General features: G+C 48.7%; 1 protein-coding gene and 1 pseudogene across 2 annotated transcripts in view; both read left to right on the top strand.

Moving 5' to 3' along the window:
* The window catches only part of GRB2 (growth factor receptor bound protein 2), a 65,653-nt gene extending 52,396 nt beyond the window's left edge, over positions 1-13,257 (top strand). For both annotated transcript variants that reach the window (XM_065908993.1, XM_065908994.1), the window contains 4 exons: positions 1,012-1,109; positions 7,355-7,477; positions 10,340-10,508; positions 11,236-13,257. In XM_065908993.1, the coding sequence (XP_065765065.1) occupies positions 1,012-1,109; positions 7,355-7,477; positions 10,340-10,508; positions 11,236-11,421 (576 nt within the window). In that variant the 3' untranslated portion in view covers positions 11,422-13,257. The remainder of the gene's footprint in view (positions 1-1,011; positions 1,110-7,354; positions 7,478-10,339; positions 10,509-11,235) is intronic.
* Positions 13,258-20,050: 6,793 nt separating this feature from the next.
* Positions 20,051-20,349, top strand: LOC136150291 (ATP synthase subunit g, mitochondrial pseudogene; annotated as a pseudogene).
* The last annotated feature ends 872 nt before the right edge of the window (positions 20,350-21,221 follow it).

The following is a 21,221-nucleotide window of genomic DNA, read 5'->3' as shown; positions in this document are numbered from 1 at the left end:
GTAGATTTACTACCACCGTGCTAGTCAGCTCATCAGCATTTTCCTGTGTTAGCTGTTTTGAAGTTGGGCTCACATTTCAGTTTCTCTTTTTAAGTTAATAGCTTTTTAAAAATGCCTTGTACCCTTTGCCTTTTGTTAGAAATCTGGGATTCAGAGGGTGGATTTTACACTGTGCCTTGCTCTATTCTGGTTCTTTTAACACTCTGCAGATGACAGGATCTCGGCCTGACCTGTCCATATAAGTCCGTATTGGAGAGCACCTTCCTTTGAGTTCTGAAAATCTATGTGGTCTTCGCTAGCTCGTAACCTTGGATTGCATCACATTTCTAGGTCTGTTTTCACTTTGTAGAATGCAGTGGCTCAGTTGTATGGTCTCTGGGTCTTTCCCCTAATTAGGCTGGTTGGTGTCCTTCGAGCGTTCTCTAACTCTGCCCTTGAGGATAAGGGAAGTAGGCCTTGCTGTGTTTCTTCATTAAAATACGTTTTTCCCTTACACGGTCACATAGTAGAGCCTGCAGGTGGCAGCGTGACGGTGGCTGACCCACACTTGGGGTAACGCAGAGCCACTATGGGGGGGGTAACCCAGACCCCTGGGCGGGGTCTCGTGGTGGAAGTGGGCTGGGAGGCCCCCGGGCAGGGCCTCGGCGCTCTGTGACCACGCGCCTGTGCAGTTAGGCCTTCCCTGTCCCTTCCTTCTCTGGTCAGTGCTTGCTCTTCTCCAGAATCTCCTCACAGAAACTCAGCTTTTATTTTTCCCTCCCTTTCCTTTTCTGCTGAGGCTTCGATGCTAGATTTTTAGGAGCCTGAACCTCTCATTTCCAGAGACAACTTCTCTTTTTAAGTTGCCTTAACTCAGCTTGTTGGAAATCACATTTGGCGTCCATGTGATCATACTCCAAAAAAATACCTTTTACAAACAAACCCAAAAGGCACTGTAATCATCCCCATGGCTTCCCACCTAAGAGTGAAAAGGAAATGACTGTTTTCTCTCCTTGTTTGAATTCCTTTCAGGTTTTGAATGAAGAATGTGATCAGAACTGGTACAAGGCAGAGCTCAATGGCAAAGACGGCTTCATTCCCAAGAACTACATAGAAATGAAACCACATCCGTAAGTTGGGCTCTGCTTGACCATTCAGGGTCAGACACGCCTGCTTGTTTCTAACTGTTTTTTAAAATTGAGATCATCGGAGTGGATGTCATACTTTTTATTATGTTTTCCCAGGGAATTAACAAAGCCTGTTGATTTTCCATGTTCTTATGACTATACAATGAGAGCATAATAGTCAATAATGGTCTGTGTTTTCATTGATGATTATCAGTGATCTGCAAATGATAAAACAGGTCCATATTTATTCTTCTGTGAAACCTTTGGTGCCAGATGTGTTTTGCATTTTGCAAAAAATGCCAGATTCTGTGCTTCTTGAGTTTTTAGAAAAGGTACTTGTCACATGGTTTGGTATTGATATGTTTGATTTTCCAATGGGACCATGTCTTAATAGTCTTGATACCACCGGAGCACAGTACTGGGCCTGTAATTGGTCCTCGGTCAGTGTATGCTATAATCACTGCCCTAGCCTCCATTTGAGTGTTCCCACTTCAGAGAAAACAACAGGCTGCTGAGAACAGTGGGGAAAAAATTTGTTTTTAGTTCCAGAACCTTTTATGTTGCTGTGTGACGGGGTGGGGTCCTGGGAGCCCTTACAGGCCACTTCCCTCCCACCCCTCTCTTGCCCCCTCTTGTATTATCTCTGCTCCTACCTCAGACAGGCGTTTTCTTGATTGTCAGGGAGAACTGAGGCTTTCAGTGCTCGAATTAGAATGCTGCTGAGACATAAAGAAACGGTAGATCTTACCTAGTTGTTTTAACAACAGAATGGTAAAGAAAACTTTTAGATGACTGCCCCACCTCGAGTGGCAGCCCATTTGTCCCTCTCCCTCATTGTCACTGTTGTGACGTGTCCCTGTCGCTTCTCTTCCCCCAGATACTGGCGCAAAAATCTTTACCTCTGCTTGTCTCACGCAGATCTGCCATCATCTTACCCAGGTGCCACAGAGTGCAAAAGGGCCTTGGCCGTGGTACAGCTCATTCCTCTCTATCCTGCAAATTGAGATGCTTCCAGTATTTCAATTTTAAAACCACTAATTTATGAATATAATTCACATCTTTTTAAATATTTTAGTTTATTGGAGTGTAGTTGATTTACAATATTGTGTTAGTTTTTAGATTGATTTTTCATAAAGGTTATCACAGAATATTGAGTAGAGTTCCCTGTGTTATACTGTAGGTCCTCATTGGTTGTCTGTCTTACATTCAGTAGTGTGTGTACATCCCAAGCTCCTGATGGATGGATATGGTTAACAGTGGAGAAAGCTACAGAGCAATGTGAGTTTCTCCCCATAGATGCACCCCTGTCACCAGCAAGTGAAGGGAGTCAAGTGCTCCCTTAGGAACCGGATCGGCTCTAAGAGCATGCTTTGCCTTCCATCAAACAAAACAAATGACTCAGGAGCTTCCCCCAAACCATCTGTCAGGTTCATGTTTTGGTCACGAAATTCTTATGCAGTTCTCATGATGTGCAGAGACCGACCTTGGTACTGGGAAGTTAGGTTCTGTAGTTAAATTATGGTATAATAAAACGTCTGCAAAATTAGTAGGAAGTTCTTGAGAGATCACATCCAGGAAGCCCTCACCTGCAGAGTGAGGGTCGGGTTACCCTTCAGTTTGGTCATGGGAAGAAGCCTGTGAATATCTATCCTGTATGATCCAGCACTGTCTGTAGTGAAGCATCTGCGGGGTCTCCAAGGAAACTGCCTATACTTCAAAAAGAACCCAGCACCTTCTGATGTCTCACTAAATGTTTCATGGAGTGATTTACAAGAAGAAAATCAGTCTAATTTGTAAAGGACATTTTTCTAGTTTTTGTTTGGAACTTGGGCTGTCTTGTATCTTTATAGCTATATGAGTTTGATCTCTCCCCACTTCCCCTAAAAAGATACTAGATTCCTTGAGGAATTTTTGTCTTCTGCTTTTATATTCCCTTGCAACTCATGCCTTGCTTCTACACAGAGTAGCTAAGTAGTTTTAAATTGATACTCAGACCCAAATGCTTGCAGAAAGGCAGGGACCTATTTGTCCATGGCAATAAAAGCCAAAGTACTAAATACTCAGGTGTTCCATGGAAGAGATTCCTGGCCCCTTGTCAGTGGACTGATAATTTTCCTCATTTGAGGTCCCTGTAATGTTAGATTGGCGGGTTTTAACATGTAGCCTTGCCTGGGTTACGAAAATGTTGATACAGGTAGTGGTATCCAAGATACCCCAGGAGACAGGTAGGTCGTCGCCGACTCCTGGGATGTGCACCAAACACACTTCTGCGCTCTGCGGCCACTTAGGTTCTGGAGTTGCTTTGGGGACTCTGCGGGCTTCTCGTCGCCGACTCCTGGGGTGTGCACCAAACACACTTCTGCGCTCTGCGGCCACTTAGGTTCTGGAGTTGCTTTGGGGACTCTGCGGGCTTCTCGTGGACTGCATCACAGAATACAGCCCTCAGGAAAAGCCCTTGGGCAGTGGTCACTGGGAGTCCCACAGGGCTTCCTCCCTCTCAGTCCATACAAAAGCCAAAAATGTGCACGTCTGTTCCTACAGTACTTCCTTAAGATCCAGGATCTGCTCAAGCTTTTCTGTAAAGGGCCGGATAATAAATATTTTAAGCCTTATGGGCCATGTGTAGTTTCTGTCATGTTACATATTCGTCTTTGTTTGAATTTTTTTAAATAACCCTTAAAATTTTTTAAATAGTCTCAGATTTAAAGTCATACCAAACCCAGACAGATTTAGGGCCAAGGGTCATACATAAGTTTTCTGACTTCAGCAGTAGATCCAGTGATAACAAAATCAACCTAAGTTCCCTTTCATTTTCATATTTCCAGGCTGAAGGGGAATTCAACAGAACATCAGGCTGTAATTTAATATTAAATAAATTGCCTGCAGCTCTAAATCCTTATTGTTTTTTTTTTTTTTCAGATTGTTTCAGGTGACTTAGGCATTTCAGATCTGACTGTTGAAAACATAGGAAAAGGTCATCTTCCTTGGATAGCTGCGGTTACTGGCCTGATGGTTGAAAAACCACTCTCATGCCTGCTCTTGTCTCCCCACTGTAGGGAACTTCGGAATAATAATTGATCAGTAAGCATCGAGTTCAGGCCCCGTGGTGCTTCCTTCCCAGACTCTGACTGGAGGGCAGGCAATGCTCATCCATCCAAGCTCTGAAAAAGGAAACCATAGTACGGAAGAAAAGACCACGACCCTGAACTGGGGGATGTGGTTGACCTCTTAGGCCAGTTTCACGACGCAGAGCTGCTCTGTGACTGGATGTCCAGCAGCACGGGGTCTGGGTTGGCTTCAGAGCTGTGGGAGAGCACGGGGCACCCTCCCTCCCCCTCCCCTCTCACCCCCTTTTTAAAGTTTTTGTTAGGGAGGAAGAGGGAAGTTTAAAATGGAGTATGACCTAATACAGCGTTTGAGCTAACAAATTAAACACAGACTGCAAAATGACTGTTGGCATTAGTGTTGCAGCATGAGTTGTATATACTGGGGTGGATCCAAATATATGTTCTTCACATTAAATGCATGTGGATGAACGCCTGTGGGATGTAATATAGCCTTGAATTGGAAATAAGCTGCTTCTTCCCATGGTATTATAGCGTAAACCTGTATTTTTTTAAAAGTTTAAAAAAATTGACCATAGCCATTATAGTTCCACATAAATAACACCTTTCATTGCGTTCGTGCTCAGTCATGTCCAACTCTTTGTGACCCATTTACTGTAGCCTGGCAGGCTCCTCAGACCATGAAATTTGTCAGGCAAGAATACTGGAGTGGGTTGCCATTTCCTCCTCCAGGGGATCTTCCCGATCCAGGGATTGAACCCAAGTCTCCTGTGTGTGTGTGTCCTGCATTGGCAGGTGGATTCTTTACCACTGAGCCACCTGGAAAGCCCAAACGTCACCATTGAAAGAAGTTAGTTACAAACAGTGTGAAATGCTAAGGAAGTGTACATGGTATTAAATGCTTTAACTGAGAGTGACAGCTGCTCATCACGTAGCATAATATCCCTTCTGTTGTGAGACACCCTTTCTCTTGGCGTGGGGGTTGGGGGGTGTTTAGTGAAAATAGGAGCAGACACCAAACTCGCCAACTAATTTTCTGTCTTTCAGTCTGGGTGCTTACACTAAGGTGTGTTTACTTTGTAAAAATTCCAATCAGTACTTCGTATCATTACAGCGTTTTGTGTTTTTTTTTTAAGTTGAAAATAAAAATTAGTTAATTTAAAGCTGGGAGCAAAAAAAATATTGCCTCTGATTCTGTATCACCGTGCACCATAAGGGGAAGGTCTAAACACACACATCTGCTTGCCAACAATCACTGCCTCTGGGGAGTTTGGGAGAAAAGTCTTGCTTTTTATTTTTATTTCACCCACATCTAAGCTATTTTAATTTAGATCCATTACTTACACCTTAAAAAAGGAAGACAGTGGAGAAGGAAATGGCAACCCACTCCAGTATTCTTGCCTGGAAAAGTCCATGGACAGAGGAGCCTGGCAGGCTGAAGTCCATGGGGTTACATGACTGAGCATGTGTGCCCGAGGGTGGAGGGAGATGGGTTGGTAGCAATAAAGTGGTAGAACTTAAAAAAAAAAAAAAAAGGAAGACAGGAAAATGCCTCCCTGGTGGGACGATGGCTGGCAGTCTATGAGGACAGAGTGTGACTGTTGAGGAGCTTCACGCACCTCCCTCAGCCCAAGGACTGCCGAGGGCATGTGCGCTGTCCGCCCGAGAGCACAGATGGAGCCAGAAGGCACCTACGAGGTCGCGGCACTGGGAGCCGTCCTTTCCTGACTGGCCGTCATTCTGCTCTGTTACTGCCTGATTTCTCTGGTGTGGCCTTCCTTCCAGGCACTGGAGGACTCACTCTCGAGTTCTTTGTAGCCACAGGAAGATAGGTGGTACCAACTCCCCAGCAGCTTGGCAGCACTTCGCCTCCAATGAGGCAGACACGAGGCTGCAGATTTCAGGCCTGTTTAAAGTCACAAGGGCAGCTTCTGGATGCACCCTTCCCAGCAGCCCCCATCTTTCTCTTTGAATTTTAGCAGAGTGTATTATTTCAGATTGAAGGCAAAAGGAGAAGAGGACGGCAGAGGATGAGGTGGTTAGGTAGCATCACCAACTCAATGGACATGAACTTGAGCAAACTCCCGGAGATAGTGGCAGACAGAAAAGCCTGGCGTGCTGTAGTCCATGGGGTTGCATGCAGAGTCAGACGCGACTTAGCGACTGAACAGTAATGACAGTTATTTCAGAGACATCTTGCGGTGTAGTCACTTATAAGTAAGACAGATATGTTAGATTTTATAACTTTAAAGGACTCTTTGATACCTTTGTTATTCTAGTTTGCACATTTAATGCATGTCAGTCAAATGAAGCAGGTAGGTCTTTATCAGCTACAACTGGTGTCAATTGCTTTTTTTAAATAGAGAACCTTGTTTTCACAGTCATCCATCCTAATTCATCATGGCTTTCCTGTGACAAGTGAGGCGCCTGTGGCCTGAAGCTGTTTCAGAGGTTTCTTCTCCTCTTCCTTCTGGCCCGCCCCAGCTGCTCCTGCCCTTTTCCATGACTTCACCCTCTTTTCTTGTGACCCCAGTGAATCAGCATTGGGAGAGGAGACTCTAACTTGCTCCAAATGCAACTAGCTGGCTCTGCACCGGGTAGACCATAGCATTCCTGGTGGTTCCTGAAAACCAACCTCTGAGCCGTGACGGCAGAGAGAGGCCTTGAGAGGAGCGTCCGCCACAGCTGCCCGCAGGGGCTGCTCCCTCCCAGCCCGAGCCTCTCCCCTTGGTGTGCTTAGAAGTAGCCCAGCTTCTGGGCCTTCTCTTCATCCCACTGTAGAGGCTGCTGCCTTATCAAGTGACTGCAGGAAGGTCTGTCTCACCCTAAGTGGTTCATCTTGTGCTCAAATCGATAGATCTGGGCTTTCCCCCGGGGCCTTGCTGATGAGTCAGCTGGGGGCCCACTGGGCTCTGGCTCAGGAGGCCCATCTTTAAGTGTCTTCCTCTGTAGAAAGAGTGGCCCACGGTCGTGTCTTATGAGTCACTTTCTGGAGAGCGGGGAAGGGAGGAGACGGTTGAAGGGAGACAGTACCCCTCGCAAGCCAGGACGGACGTGTGCTGACAGGAGGGCTGAGAGGGAGGCCCTTCCCCTGGCGAGGAGTGTGCTGTTAGGTTTGGGAGGCTGGACATCCCGTTTCTTTGTAGGGAAGCAGATGTTGACTGGCTTGTCTTCCTTCCTTAGGTGGTTTTTTGGCAAAATCCCCAGAGCCAAGGCAGAAGAAATGCTCAGCAAACAGCGGCATGACGGGGCCTTTCTTATCCGAGAGAGCGAGAGTGCTCCTGGGGATTTCTCCCTCTCCGTCAAGTAAGTATTTCCTGCTCTAACTGCCTGGAATCCTGTCTGCAGCTAATGGACATTGTGAAGCCAGGGGCCAGGTGTCTGGCTCCACACACCAAAGGTGGCAACCTAGGAGAGGTTTTGTCTGAACAACCGGTTATAAATCAGAGCACTGTATATTAAAATCCTCATTTCCATGGGACTTCCCTGGTGGTGTAGTGGCTGAGACACCATGCTCTCAATGCAGGGAGCCTGGGTTTGATCCCTGGTCAGGGAACTAGATCCCACATCCCACTAAGAGTTCCCATGCAGTAACTAAGACTCAGTGCAGTCAAAATATATAAATAAAATATTTTTTTAAAAATAAATTAAATAAAATAAAATCCTCATTTCCGGCTCCTCGTAAAAGTTGTCTCTCGAAGCACTGGATTTAAATTCCCGTGTGGAAACGGTCTTCAGTTGCTGAGCAGCTGAGCGTCAGAGAGGAAACACACTTGTCAGTTCTCCCCAGGCCTCACCACACACGCGGCTCTGACGGCAGCTGCTCACCGGGTCAGCGGCCTTGTGCACCTTTTCCAGGTGTCAGCTGAAGCCTGCCAGCATCAGCAAAAGGGGACCACAGGAGTTTGGGGGCTTTTTGCTTTTCCCAGGGGTAAATTTAAATGTGGAAGGGAGCTGGTATGCAGGGGAGAAAGGCAGGGAGTCATACCACCATGGGGATCGTGGAGAATATAAACTGGAACTTTGAGAATGCTCAGCTAATCAGTACCCCCCCCCGCCCCGCGACATAAGGATGTGACTCCAGCTGTCCTTCCCATGTGTGTTTGACTCTCCGTTTCTAGTTCATGTTACAAGAAACCTGCCCCTGCCCCACTCCCACCCCAGGAATCATACTGACCACCTCATCATTTATATGATGCAGGGCTGATTAGATTAAAACTCAGATCACTTTAATATACATTTAAAATGAAGACTGGAAAAAAATAAAATGAAGACTGGAAAACAATTTATTTGCCATTTACAAATGGTATCAAGGTTTTTCAGTTTCAGAAATCAGCTCTATCTTGTTTCATTTTAGGACCAAATGTGCGGTTAAAGTGTTGGGGTTTTTGTTGTTTTTTTTTTACTGTAGGTTTAAATCGAAAAATTTTTGTGTTCCTTTTCTCTGTGAAGATGTGGGAGGTGGTTTCAGGTAACATTTTCAGTGTTCTCAGCTACATTTCCAGTATAGTTTGGGTTTAGTTCCATCATGAGAAAATCAAGCCATCTGATTATCACTTTTCCTCTTGTAGCAATGGCTTTTCTTTTTTCTTCTTAATAGGCTTTACTTTTTTAGAGCAGAATTTATGTTCACTGCAAAATTGAGTGGAAGGTACAGAGATTTCCCGTGTGCCCCTCACTCCCACATGCACAGAACAGCAGCTTTCTGATGTGCCTGATTAATCACATGCAAATGAGGATCTGGTGGGCGAGGAGCACCTTGAGGTGGATGAGTTTTTATGCTTCTCATTAACTTGCGTTTCCTCCTCTTCCTTACGTCTTACACAGACCCAAATATAAACCCAACCGTGGAAGACGAGGAATACAGGCAGCTAATCCTTGAATGGTACCCAGAAGCCCCTGGCAGTTCACGTTTGGTTGTCTGATGACCCCGCCCATGCTCGCTAGGTGGCCACCAGAAAGCTCCCATTTTATCAAGTAAAACCTTTACAGAGCTCATGTATTCCTTGCTTTAGAAATAAAATTTGAAACAGGTGTCATAACCACCTCTTAATAACACAAGCACCTGAGCCAAGGAAGTTCAGGAATCCACAGCCTCAAGTTTTCAAGGTGTTGGGCGTCTGTGGTGGAAAGACTCCTGTTGTTAACAGCTCACCCCATCAGGGACTCTGCACCCCTTTCAGAAGCCGAGTGCGATGCACAGCAGTAGAGGGCTTCCCTGAGCCCAGAAGTGCCACTTAAATGTGTCTTTGCTCAATAAAGCCTCGTGAACTCTCAGTGCAGTTTCTAGGCTCTCTGCACCTGTACTCAGTGACTTCCTTCAAGCTCAGTGCTGCCACCTGCTGGCTTGGTTTTAAGAAGTGTTTTTGCTTTAACTCCGATGATGGAAGGATGAGGCTCCCATTTGTTCATTTAACAGGTCTTCATAGAGCATCTTCAGATGCCAGTGAGGACCTTGAGAACTCAGCAGAGAGCAGGATGGGTGGGGCCTTGCTTGACCTGATGTTCAAGGCAGAGAGCATGACGGTGGTGGGCCATTCCCACTGAACCAGATCATGCTGTTTTTCTGGGCCATTGTAAAGGAGGCGTTTGTCATTTCTCCAGGTGGTAGAGAAGCGTTTTGGGGGTGGGAGGTGCCTGGGCCTTTATTTATTGTCCATATATGTCCTTGTCTTTTGAGACCTTTTCCGCGTGTGTAGAACTGAAATCCCTGATTAGAAAACACAACTTTAAATTCTTCCTGGTTACAGGAGAATTGTTGGAAGTGTATGCAGTCCCTCCTTTTCTCACCTTATTTCCTATCCTGCCTTTTGTAGTCTTCAGGTGTCACACCGGATTTCAGTTCTTTCATTTGGCACAGTGCATGGCACGTAGAAGCATTCCGTAGGTTGGCGCTTTTTTTTTAATGTCTTCAGAATTCGGGTGGTAGGGCCCCCTGTCCGGCGAGGATTCTTCCTGCTGTCGCTGGCAGTCCTCAATCTGATGGCGGGTCTCCGGGCACTCTCCACCCGCCAGGGACTCAAGCTGTGCTGCAGTCATGGGCTCCTCAGCCTGGGAGGGCGTGGCTGAGAGGTTCTCCAGGGATCCTGCTTGACGGGCAGGGGCCCCTGGGCAGCCAGGACAGAGCCCTCCGGCCGGGTCTCACATGCACCCTCTGCCCCTCCCCAGGTTTGGAAATGATGTACAGCACTTCAAGGTGCTCCGAGATGGGGCTGGCAAGTATTTCCTCTGGGTGGTCAAGTTCAACTCTTTGAATGAGCTGGTAGATTATCACAGATCTACATCCGTCTCCAGAAACCAGCAGATATTTCTCCGGGACATAGAGCAGGTGCCGCAGGTAAGCCTCGAAGGAGAGCTTGGGGTCACCCTTAGCCATGAAGAATCGCTCCTGAGGCAAGCGGGTGGTGTTTTTTTTAAAGGGTTACTTGAGGGCCTTCTGTGCTCATTATTAATTCATGTTCAAGATTTGGGTTTGAAACAGTTTTGCACTTCCCAGAGGCTGCTTCTGTGAAGCAGTGTGCTGCTGCAGTTACCCTGTGTCTCTAGGATGAGGGTCTCTGACACACCCTCACACACACTTCGCCTGGAAGAAGACTGGGAGGAAAGTCACAGCTGCAAGGGGGAGGGGCCCACACTCACGGCTGAATTCCTGTGCCTCACGTGCTGGTTAGCACCAGCCTGTTGTGTACGAGCTTTACCCTTTGGACTTTTCCTGAGTGACACTGACGGGAACTGAAACGTTTCCTCATCTGGGATTGTAAGCAGAGCTCCAGGGGCTGTTCTGCAGTTCCTTCCCGAAGCAGTACCTGCTGCCGGATGCGGGGGGCGAGGTTGCCCACGGCAACGGAGACCCTGCGGTGGTTTCCTTCGTTGGTGAAAGATTACTCGACACCCCCTAGAGTAAACTCTGTAAGAATTTGTGGAGGGGGGAGGAGAAGTGAGGGGTTGTTTTAGAAGATGAGAAAAGGTTGGCCCACATTGGTTTCCCCGTCATTGGTCCGCTTCCAGGGGCCTGGCCACGGTCAAGAGTGCAATGTGTATTTTCTCCCTGCCCTCTTCTGCAGCAGCCAACATACGTCCAAGCCCTCTTTGACTTTGACCCCCAAGAGGATGGAGAGCTGGGATTCCGTCGGGGAGACTTTATCCACGTCATGGATAACTCAGACCCCAACTGGTGGAAAGGGGCTTGCCACGGGCAGACCGGCATGTTCCCACGCAATTACGTCACCCCCGTGAACCGGAACGTCTAAGAGCCAAGAGATTATTTAAAGAAAGCGAAAAATTTTAAACACACACAAAAGAATTAAACCCACAAGCTGCCTCTATCAGCAGCCTGTGAGGGAGCTCAGAACACCTGGCCGGGCCGCCTGGTGACCGGCTCACTTTGGTTGGAACTCTGGGGGGTGGGAGGGGGAGTTGGATATAACAATGCCAAAACTTACCTATAAATTAAGAAAAGAGTTTTTATTACAGATTTTCACTGCTGCTCCTATTCTTCCTCCTCTGTCCTTTTTTCATCCTTTTTCCTCTTCTGTCCATCAGTGCATGACATTTACTGCCACATATAGTCCTAGCTGATGCCAATAATAAAAGAAAAGAAACCACGTGGGCTGATATTTTCTCTATGCAAAATGTCTGTTTTAGTCGGGAAGACAGAACAGCCGCTCCTGTGTTCTGCGTTTTATATACACTCATAGGAGCAGGAGGCCCCTGCCCTTCAGCTTCTGCTGGAGGAGGGAGGGTGTGAGTGGGGGTGACAGGAGGGGTTGGTGCCCCCAAGGCTTCCTGCGAGCCAGGCCCCAAACCTGTGTCTTTTCTATATCCATTTCCCTTTCAAGTGGTGTTCCTGAGCATGCTGTTTTTCATAGTGCCTTCTGCCTTATTTCGAGGGTTGCTTCTGAGTGGTGTTTTTTTTCCTTGTTTGTTTTGTTTTAAAAATAAGTTAAAGACAGTCAGCCAATTTGTCTCCTACTCTGTGTAAATATTTCCCCCCAGGGAGGGGAGGACAGGGTAGAGAAGAGGAGACAAGGAGAGGAGGATGTGGGCGTCCTGCCTGTGGGCAGCCAGAGTCTTTAAGGTTCAGCTTTAGCATTTGTAGCCCCTGGAGGTTAAGGGAGCCGGGGTGCAGTGGAACCAGGTTACCGCCCTCCCCGCGTCTGACTGCATCTGACTGGGGGTGGGGGGGGGGGCTGGGTCCTTGACCTTACAGTCTCGGGTGTTGTCTGTCCCCTCCTTAGTCCCAGACACCCACTGTAACCAGTCTCTGGAGCCAGCCAGTTTCAAGTGCAGGAAAGCCCAAGGAGTTTAAACTGTATCAGGTTCTACCATGTTCTACACTGGGGGAAAAAATGAGCGTTTTGCTTCATCTTTCTGGCTCTGAAAGCTGGGGGTATCCGTTGATGGCTCTCAACTGTATGTCCCCTGCCTGACCCGCCCAGGTGAGCTTCAGGCCGCATTCGGGAAGCAGCTGGGTGGTTTTTCATTTCTGCATTCACAGCGGGCTGTGTTCGTGGCTGCTCCACCTGGCCCCCCGAAAAGGAAGTGTCTCTGTGACGCAGGGGCAGGCGGAAAGAAGGTTGGAACTAGGAAGGCCGAGTCCGTGGCAGAGCTCTGTCCGTCCACCTGCCGGCTTCCTGTCCCTTGTGGTGATGTGCGTGAGCATCCTCTCCCCACCCGCCCCCTCCCCACAACAGAGACAGATCCGCTGGGGGTTGGTGGCGGCCCTCAGCTCCTGGAGTGGTCAGTCGGCGTCTCTGCTGGACTCTGGTCGTGGACCGGACTTGGCCCGGAGCGCCTGGGGCCCAAGAGGCGCTACCCTCCCGGACAGACCATCCGCCATTCTCCACTCGCTTCTCCCCTGATAATACGAGGAATCTCTGGCATTCTGCACCTGGACCATTTGATTGTTTTATTTTGGAATTGGTGTATATCATGCAGCCTTGCAGAACTAAGTTTTGTGTGTATATATTTAAAAGAAAATCAGTGTTTAAAAAGACCTATGTACTTAATCCTTTAACTCTGCGGATAGCATTTGGTAGGTAGTGATTAACTGTGAATAATAAACATACAATGAACTCTTCACTGTATATTTTTTCTTTTTTTATACTCTTGCCTTAAAAAACCTAGAGACTGTCAGAGGCTGGGGATGCTTGTGTTCTTATTTCCAACTCGCCTCACTCTAGGGAGCCACGTGGGTCTCGTGAGCCCCGGGAGGACCGATGCCCACGTCATGTTGGTCAGAACCCCTGGGAGCAGGTTCCTGGTGTGAGTCGCAGGCCCCACCCTCAGCTCCGCCGTTGAGGGCACCCGCAGGCATGCCTGATGTTTCTGACGGAAGGCACGGGCCACACTTTAAAAACCGGTCCAGACCTAGCACTTAGGACCAAGTGTGGCCCGCCTGATTCTCACCCTACCCCCCACCACCACAAAGGACAGGGACAGAAGGAGCCGTGTGGAAGGAGTCTCGGCGGCGCAGTGGGCCTCTTCAGGGTGACCCTGGGCCTGTCGCCACCCGCAGCACTGGCAACAGGAGGTGAAGCAGGACTTGTTTAGAGGGAAAACAACACCAAACCTGAGCAGTTTCCACTTGCGTCCTTGGAGCCCAGCACACCGTCTTGCTTGCGGCTGGCCTGCCGGGGGCCAAGGGGCTCAGGGTCCACCCAGGCTGTCTCCAAAGCTGATCCAAAACGGGGCCGTTGGAGTGAAAACTTGCAGGCTCTGTGAGGTTCTTTTTGCCCCCTTGACTCACAGCTTCAGAATAGCCTCAGAATTAATAGGAAAATGACTGCTTTTGCACTAGTCCGGTCACAAGTTTCTTGGTGACTGTGTCCCCCTCCTCCGACCCTAGGTCTGTCATTCCTTGGCAGAGAGCGCCTCTAGGGAGGCTCCACCGTGGGACAGCTCAGCTGGCTTTGACGACCGAAAGCTCTGCTGGATGAGTGGGCTCCGCCCCGTTCTCTTCTGAGCAGCCCTGCTGACACTTCTTACCCAGTGCCCTGGGCTTCTAACAGAAGCTCAGTTTATATGTGACTGTGGAGGGGGTGGCAGTGAGAGCACCTGCCTGGCCCTCCCAGGCAGCCTGCAGCTCGAGGGGGCAGGTTGGAAGAAGGCATGGACCCGTGTCTGCCTTTCCTCAACACTGATCCCTCTGAGAACTGACCTTCAAGTAGGACGTCTTGCTTTCCCAAACAAGTGAACCAGCGAACCTGAATTGACAGGCAAACTCTCCAGGTTCGCCCTAAGCCCTGTTGTTACAGAATAGCACAGAGTTTACGTGTGTTCCTTTGGGGGCTTCTTAGACTAGGGCTGGGGAGTTACAGACCCCTCCCTCCACCCAAATCCCCAGGTGAGGCCTGATGAAGCAGAGCTCTAGAAGGAGCTGGAAGTGGGCAGCTCCGGAAGGTTGGGGTTTGGGGATTTTTGTGTTTCCAAGGATAGCTTTCCCGAGATTCAGTTCACTATGTGGAAGTCACCTATTTATTTATTTGGCCATACCATGCAGATTGTGGGGTCTTAGTTCCCAGACCAGGGATCCAACCCACGCCCCCTGACATGGAAGCTTGGAGTCCTAACCAGTGGACTGCTGGGGAAGTCCCACAAGTCACCCACTTAATGTAGACCATTCGGGGGCTTCCAGTGCAGGGGCTGGGGGTTTGGTCCCCAGTGGGGGAACTGACCTCCCCCAAAATTAAAACGGGGCGGGGGCCAGGGAACCCTTTAATAAAGTAGACCATTCAGCAGTGTAGTAGTCACAGATGATGCAATCCACTGCAGAGCTTTTTCATCATCCCCCAAAGAAACCATGTGTCTTACCATGAGTTCCTTGCCATTTCCCCCCAACACCTCCAGGCCCTGGCAACCGCTAATCTGCCTTCTGTCTCTGTGAATTTACCTATTGTAGACATTTTACATAAGTGACATCATATAATATCTGGTCTTTTGTGGCGGGCTGCTTTCACTCAGCGTCGTGTTTCCAGGGCTCATCCCTGGGGTGACTTGTATCAGGACGTCATTCCTTACAGCCATTAACACACTCTGGTGTGGAGACACCACGTCTCTTATCCATTCTTACAATGATGGCGTGGCTTCTCACGGGGCTCAGTGGTAAAGAATTCACCCGCTGTACAGGAGAGGAGGGTCTGATCCCTGGGTCGGGAAGATCGCCTGGAAAAGGGAATGCCAACCCACTCCGGTATTCTTGCCAGGGAAATCCCATGGACAGAGAAGCCTGGCGGGGCTACAGTCCGTGGGGTCGCAAAGAGTGAAGCACAGCTTAGCGAGTCAACAGCAACAATGATGGGCGTACGGGCTGTGTCCACTGTCTAGCTGTCCTGAACGATGCCGCTATGAACATTGATGTGTCAGGGTGGACGAGGACAGACTCTGAAGGACTTGAGGCAGAGGCGCAGACAGTACCTTTGGGCTGGAACAGTGAAGAACGGGGACCACGGAGGAGACCCCTTGGTGAGCAGTGGTCCTGGTGAGCGGGAGGGGCCGCGGGGGTAGCCAGCAGAAGCTGGTTGGTCTGAGCCACATGTGGGAGGGCGGGTTGAGGGGTCGAGGAAGAGGAGAGGTAGGGGTGACCATGGGGATCCTTGAGCAGCAGGGGCTGAGGTTGCTGTCGTTCGACGGAGCAGGGGTGCAGTGGGGAGGCCGGGTAGACAGTTGCATGTGAGGTGCCTGTGGCCAGACGTCTGGAGCAGAGAACGTGTTCCCTTCTCGCTTGGGAGATGGATCTGGGTCAGAGGTGTGGAGGTGGCCCTGGAGTGCCCGCCCTGGGCGAGATCACACCTGCTCTCCTGAGGAAAGCCAAGCCCTGAGGCCTGGATGAGGAAGCAGCAAAGGAGAGGAGGCGTCGGCCAGAGAGGCAGGAGGCAGGCCGGCCTGCTTCCAGGAGCTGGCCCCCAGGGCCATCCGCCCCCAGGCCCCCCGGCCCCCATCCTTTCTCTTTCCCAGCCCATCCCGATGGTCCCCAGACTGCCCAGCACACCTTTTCCCTTCTGCCGAAAGACCTTCCCCGGCTGCCAGGGTGCTGAGAGGACAAAGTGCAGCCTCCTGACCCACCCGTGGGCTGAGAGGTCAGAGCCCGGAGTTACGAGACCCAGGGCTTTGTTCCAGGCTGTGTGGCCTTGGGCAGAGCCTTTCACCTCGGATCCCTTCATTCATCTGCTTAAAAACAAGCTCTGTCACCAGACTGCCCTGAGGGATCGTGTCTGTAGATGCCTTACAGACCATTAAAGCGTGATGGGGGACTTCTGGCGGTCCTGTGGTAAAGGTAACCGGGAAGTGTGATGGGACTGGTACTGATGATGGCCTTGGTGTTCAAAGCCTTTTACAGTCAGCCTGGTCCAGTCCTCCAGCCCTTTGGCCCACTGAGCCCCTTCTGAGCACGCCTGACTTTGCCAACATCCACCTTTCTGTCTGATCTGAAGCCAAGGTCTCTCCTCTCTGCTTGTCTGCTTACCCCCAAGCCTACACACCCGCACCCTCTGAGAACCTTTCCTGACCGGCGTCCAGTGAACGCCGGCCCCAGCACCGGCTCAGAACCTCACACACACAGGCGTGCCCCTTGACCCGTCCTGTGACACCACCCCACCCGCCGCCTCCAAGCCCCGGGCCCTGCTTCCCGGGGCTCTTGTCTACAGCCGGGAGCAGTGGTGCCACAGTGAGGAACCCAGATGCTGGGGTGGCCTCGGACAGGTCACCTCCTGTGTCTGGGGAGTGAGTAACCAGGTCGGTAACCTTAAACAAGTTACCTTTCTAAGCCTCAGGTCAAGAAACAAGTCGATGGAAAGTGAGGATTGCACGCGGTGAAGTGTGTTACTCAGTGCTGGCTCCCGCACCTGGCAATTCATTCAGGGTCCTGCCCACTCCTGCTCAGCTCTGTGCCCACCCACAACTCTTGTTCTTACTGAGGGCCAAGGAATTCATCCACTATTTTAATTTTTTTAATATTTAATAAGTCTTTGATCCATGTGAAGGCTGTGATCAGTGAGAGCTTGGATCCATCTCTGTTGCCAGATAGCTACCCCGTTGCTCAGATAGCATTTATTAAAAGAGCCATTGTCAGCTCTCAGATTTGAGAGAATGCATTTTAAAAAAGCCAAAAACTTATTTTGTATCGGGGTATAGCCAATTAACAATGCTGTGATCCTTCTAGGTGAAGAGCAAAGGGACTCAGGATTACATGTACATGTATCCATTTTCCCCCAAACTCCCCTCCCATCCAGGCTGCCCCACAGCCTTCAGCAGAGTTAGGCTGTTTTGTGCTGAGTTTCCGTGTGACAGGGTCTGGTTGCTCAGCCCTTGCGAGGCGCGGGGGGCTGCTTCCTGAGGCTCCCCAGAGGTTAGCACCCCTGATGGGGTTGTTCCTCCCCCATCACTCTCCCTGCTCGCCTTGTCCCAGCTCTTCTTGCTTGTTTACGTTTTTAACATAAACTTTAGAGTCAGCTTGTCTAGTTCCAGAAAAAAAAGATGCCTCTGGGTGGTTTTATTTGGATCCTGTTAGATTTATAAGCTGCCTTCGGAAGAACTGACATGTTTATGACGTTGAGCCTTCCTGTCCAAGGACACAGCATGTCTCTGCAGTTTCATGTCCCCTGGGAAAGTTTCAAAGCTCTCCTCCTGGAGGTTTTGTACATTTCTTGTCCTGTTTATTCCCAGATATTAATATTTCATCTGTTTTGTGGATTTTTTTTTTTTGCATGTACTAAGTCGCTTTAGTCGTGTCCGACTCTGTGCAACCCTATGGACTGTAGCCCCCAGGCTCCTCTGTCCACAGGATTCTCCAGGCCGGGATACTGGAGTGGGTTGCCATGCCCTCCTCCAGGGGATCTTCCTGACCCAGGGATGGAACCTGCGTTTCTTATGTCTCCTGCATTGGTACGTAGGCTCTTTACCACTAGCGCCACCTGAAAAGCCCATTTTATTTTTTTACTGTCTTGTTTTTTAAACTTATTTGTTTTTATTTTGGCTGCATTGCATGGCTTGCAGGAGCTCATTAGTTCCCTGACCAGGGATGGAACTCGGGCCTCTGCAATGAGAGCAAATCCTATCCACTAGGCCAGCAGGGAGCTCCCAGTGTTTTACTGATTTTTTTTTTTTTTTTTTAAAGATGAGGAAGCAGGAGAGAGCACAGGAAAGGCTCTCTCTTTTTCTTTTTTTAATATTTATATGTTTCTCGGACTGCGCAGGGTCTTAGGTGTGGCTCACAGGATCTTTCAGTTGTGGCCTGTGGAATCTAGTTCCCTGACCAGGGATGGAACCCAGGCCCTTTGCATTGGGAGCGCAGAGTCTGAGCCACTGGGCCACTGGGGAAGTCCCTTACTGATACTTTATTTTATTTTTTTTTTAATTAGTTGGAGGCTAATTACTTCACAACATTTCCCTTACTGATACTTTAAATCAGCCATCTTTTCCATCCTTTCATCTCACTGGTGTGTTTGTCTACATATGGGAAGGTATCGATTTCTCTAGACAAATGTTGATCTCATTTCCCTACTGAATTATTGGATAGTTTGAAGTTTCCATCCTAAAGGAAATTAGTCACGAATATTCTTTGGAAGGACTGATGCTGAAGCTGAAACTCCAATACTTTGGCCACCTGATGTGAAGAACTGACTCATTGGAAAAGACCCTGATGCTGGGAAAGATCAAAGGTGGGAGGAGAAGGGGATGACAGAGGATGAGATGGTTGGATGGCATCACTGACTCAATGGACATGAGTTTGAGTAAACTCCAGGAGCTGGTGATGGACAGGGAGGCCTGGGATGCTGCAGTCCATGAGGTTGCAAAGAGTTGGACACGACTGAGCGACTGAAGTGAACTGAACTGAAGTTGTTTGGCAGTTGATCTCACACACAACGCTGTGTTTAAATCTCCCATTTAAACCCCTCGAGCAGGCAAGCTCCAAGAAGGCTTTTCCACTGCTTCCAGAGCCCCCTGCACCAAAACCAAGCAGACAAAATTAGTTTAGGGAGCAAATACTGAGGCTAAAGTTGGCGGGGACTTCCCTGGTCATCCGGGCTTCTCTTGTGACTCAGCTGGTGAAGAATCCGCCTGCAGTGCAGGAGACCTGAGTTTGATCCCTGGGTTGGGAAGATCCCCTGGAGGAGGGAATGGCTACCCACTTCAGTATTCTGGCCTGGAGAACTCCATGCACTGTATAGTCCATGGGGTCGCAAAGAGTCAGACACGACTGAGCAACTTTCACTTCACTTCGCTTCCCTGGTGGTGCAGTGGCTAAGACTCTGCGTTCCCAGTGTAGGGGGACTGGGTTTGATCCCTGGTCGGGGAACTAGATTCCACATGCCACAAGTAAGAGCCTGAAAGCCACAATTAAAGATACCACGTGCTGAAATGAAGATGGAAGATCCCATGTGCTGCAGCTAAGACTCGGCACAGTCAAATAAATAAATAAATGTTAAAAAAAAAACATAAAAAAGAGCTGAAGGTGCTCTCTTAGATGAGATGCTTTACGACTCCTATAATGAAATTTGTTTAAATCTGCTCAAACATCTTGTGTGAACATAATTCAAAATATTTTGTTCTGAATAAAGAATATAAGTCCTTTTGTAAACACTTCCTGACCATAAACACTTTGGGAACCCGAGTAAACTAACCCACGGGAGCGTTTATGTTTCTCGGGACAAAATGTCACATCTGTCAGGATGGCTACTAAAAAAAAAAAAAAAAATGGCGAAAAACAAGTATTGATGAGAAGGCAGAGAAAAGGAAACTTGTACACTGTTGGTGGGAACGTAAATTGGTGCAGCCGCTATGGAAAGTAGCATATAGGTTCCTCAAGAAATTAAAAATAGCCTCCCGGGCAAGTAAAATTCAGCCAGCCATTCAGGCCAATGGGCTCTGCTTTCTAGAACCATGACCCCGTTTGTCCATAATCTTGCCGAGAAGCCCTGCCATTGGTCGACGCTGCTGTGACTTAAAGCCCCAACTGGCCATATTTTGAAACAGTTGAGCAGGTTCCTCCAACTCCTGCTGAGGTCCCTACAGCTAAGCAGAGCTTGGAACAAACTGTCCATATTGCTCAAACTGGTAACTGCAAACAGCTCACAGTTTAGGAAGCTCAGTTGAACGGCTTGGTGGCCACTGAGCTGTGCATGTGGTTTTATGTTGGCAAGATCCTGGGCAGTAGTGGCATCATCAACTGTGATGTTTGAAGACCAGTCTTTAACATGTGACTATATCTGCTTTCTTGTTTGAGTGTTCCAGGACCACATGGAGCAGACTGGTATTTGAATAAAATAAGACAGTGTGTCAAAAAAATTAAAAATAGAACAATCAGATGATCCAGCCCTCCCACTTTCAGGTTATTCCAAATAACTGAAATCTAGGTCTCAAAGGGATATTAGCATTCCGATGTTTATTGCAACATTGTTCACAATAGCCAAGATGTAGAAAAGCCCAAATGTCTGCCAACAGATGAATGGATGGCACTTTCCTGATGGTCCAGTGATCAAGAATCCATGTTCCAATGCAGGGGACATGGGTTCAATCCCTGGTTGGAGAACTAAGATCCCATATACCACAGGGCAACTAAGCCCATGTGCCACAGCTAGAGAAGCCTGCATACGGCAGTGAAGACCCAGCACAACTGAAAACAACAACAAAAAAAACCCAAACCCTCAATTCCACTTATACAGGTATCTAAAGTAGTCACATTCATAGAATCAGAGAATGGCATGGTGGTCACCAGGGGCTGGGGAAGGGGGAAATGGGGAGTTATTGGTCAATGGGCAGAAAGTTTCAGGTCACCAACATGAAGAAGTCCTAGCACTCTGCTGTAAAACGCTGTCCAATAACGTGCGAAGCACATAAAAGTCTAAGAGGGGAGCTCTCGTGCCAAGTGTCCTTACCACAATAAAAGTTTAAAAATTAAAAAATATAAAGAAAGATCACTGACTGTAATAGCTGGTTCTGGAACCTCATGGGAGAAGGAAAGTGGGTATTAGCCATGTGGAGAGAAGCAAAAATAATCTTTGCAAAGCTCCGCCAGGGTTCTGGTGCCTAAGGAGCCCTGCCCCGGCCCATC

Source organism: Muntiacus reevesi, chromosome 18 (assembly GCF_963930625.1).
Source record: "Muntiacus reevesi chromosome 18, mMunRee1.1, whole genome shotgun sequence".
Classification (NCBI taxonomy): domain Eukaryota; kingdom Metazoa; phylum Chordata; class Mammalia; order Artiodactyla; family Cervidae; genus Muntiacus; species Muntiacus reevesi.
This window is presented reverse-complemented; position numbering and strand designations above follow the sequence as displayed.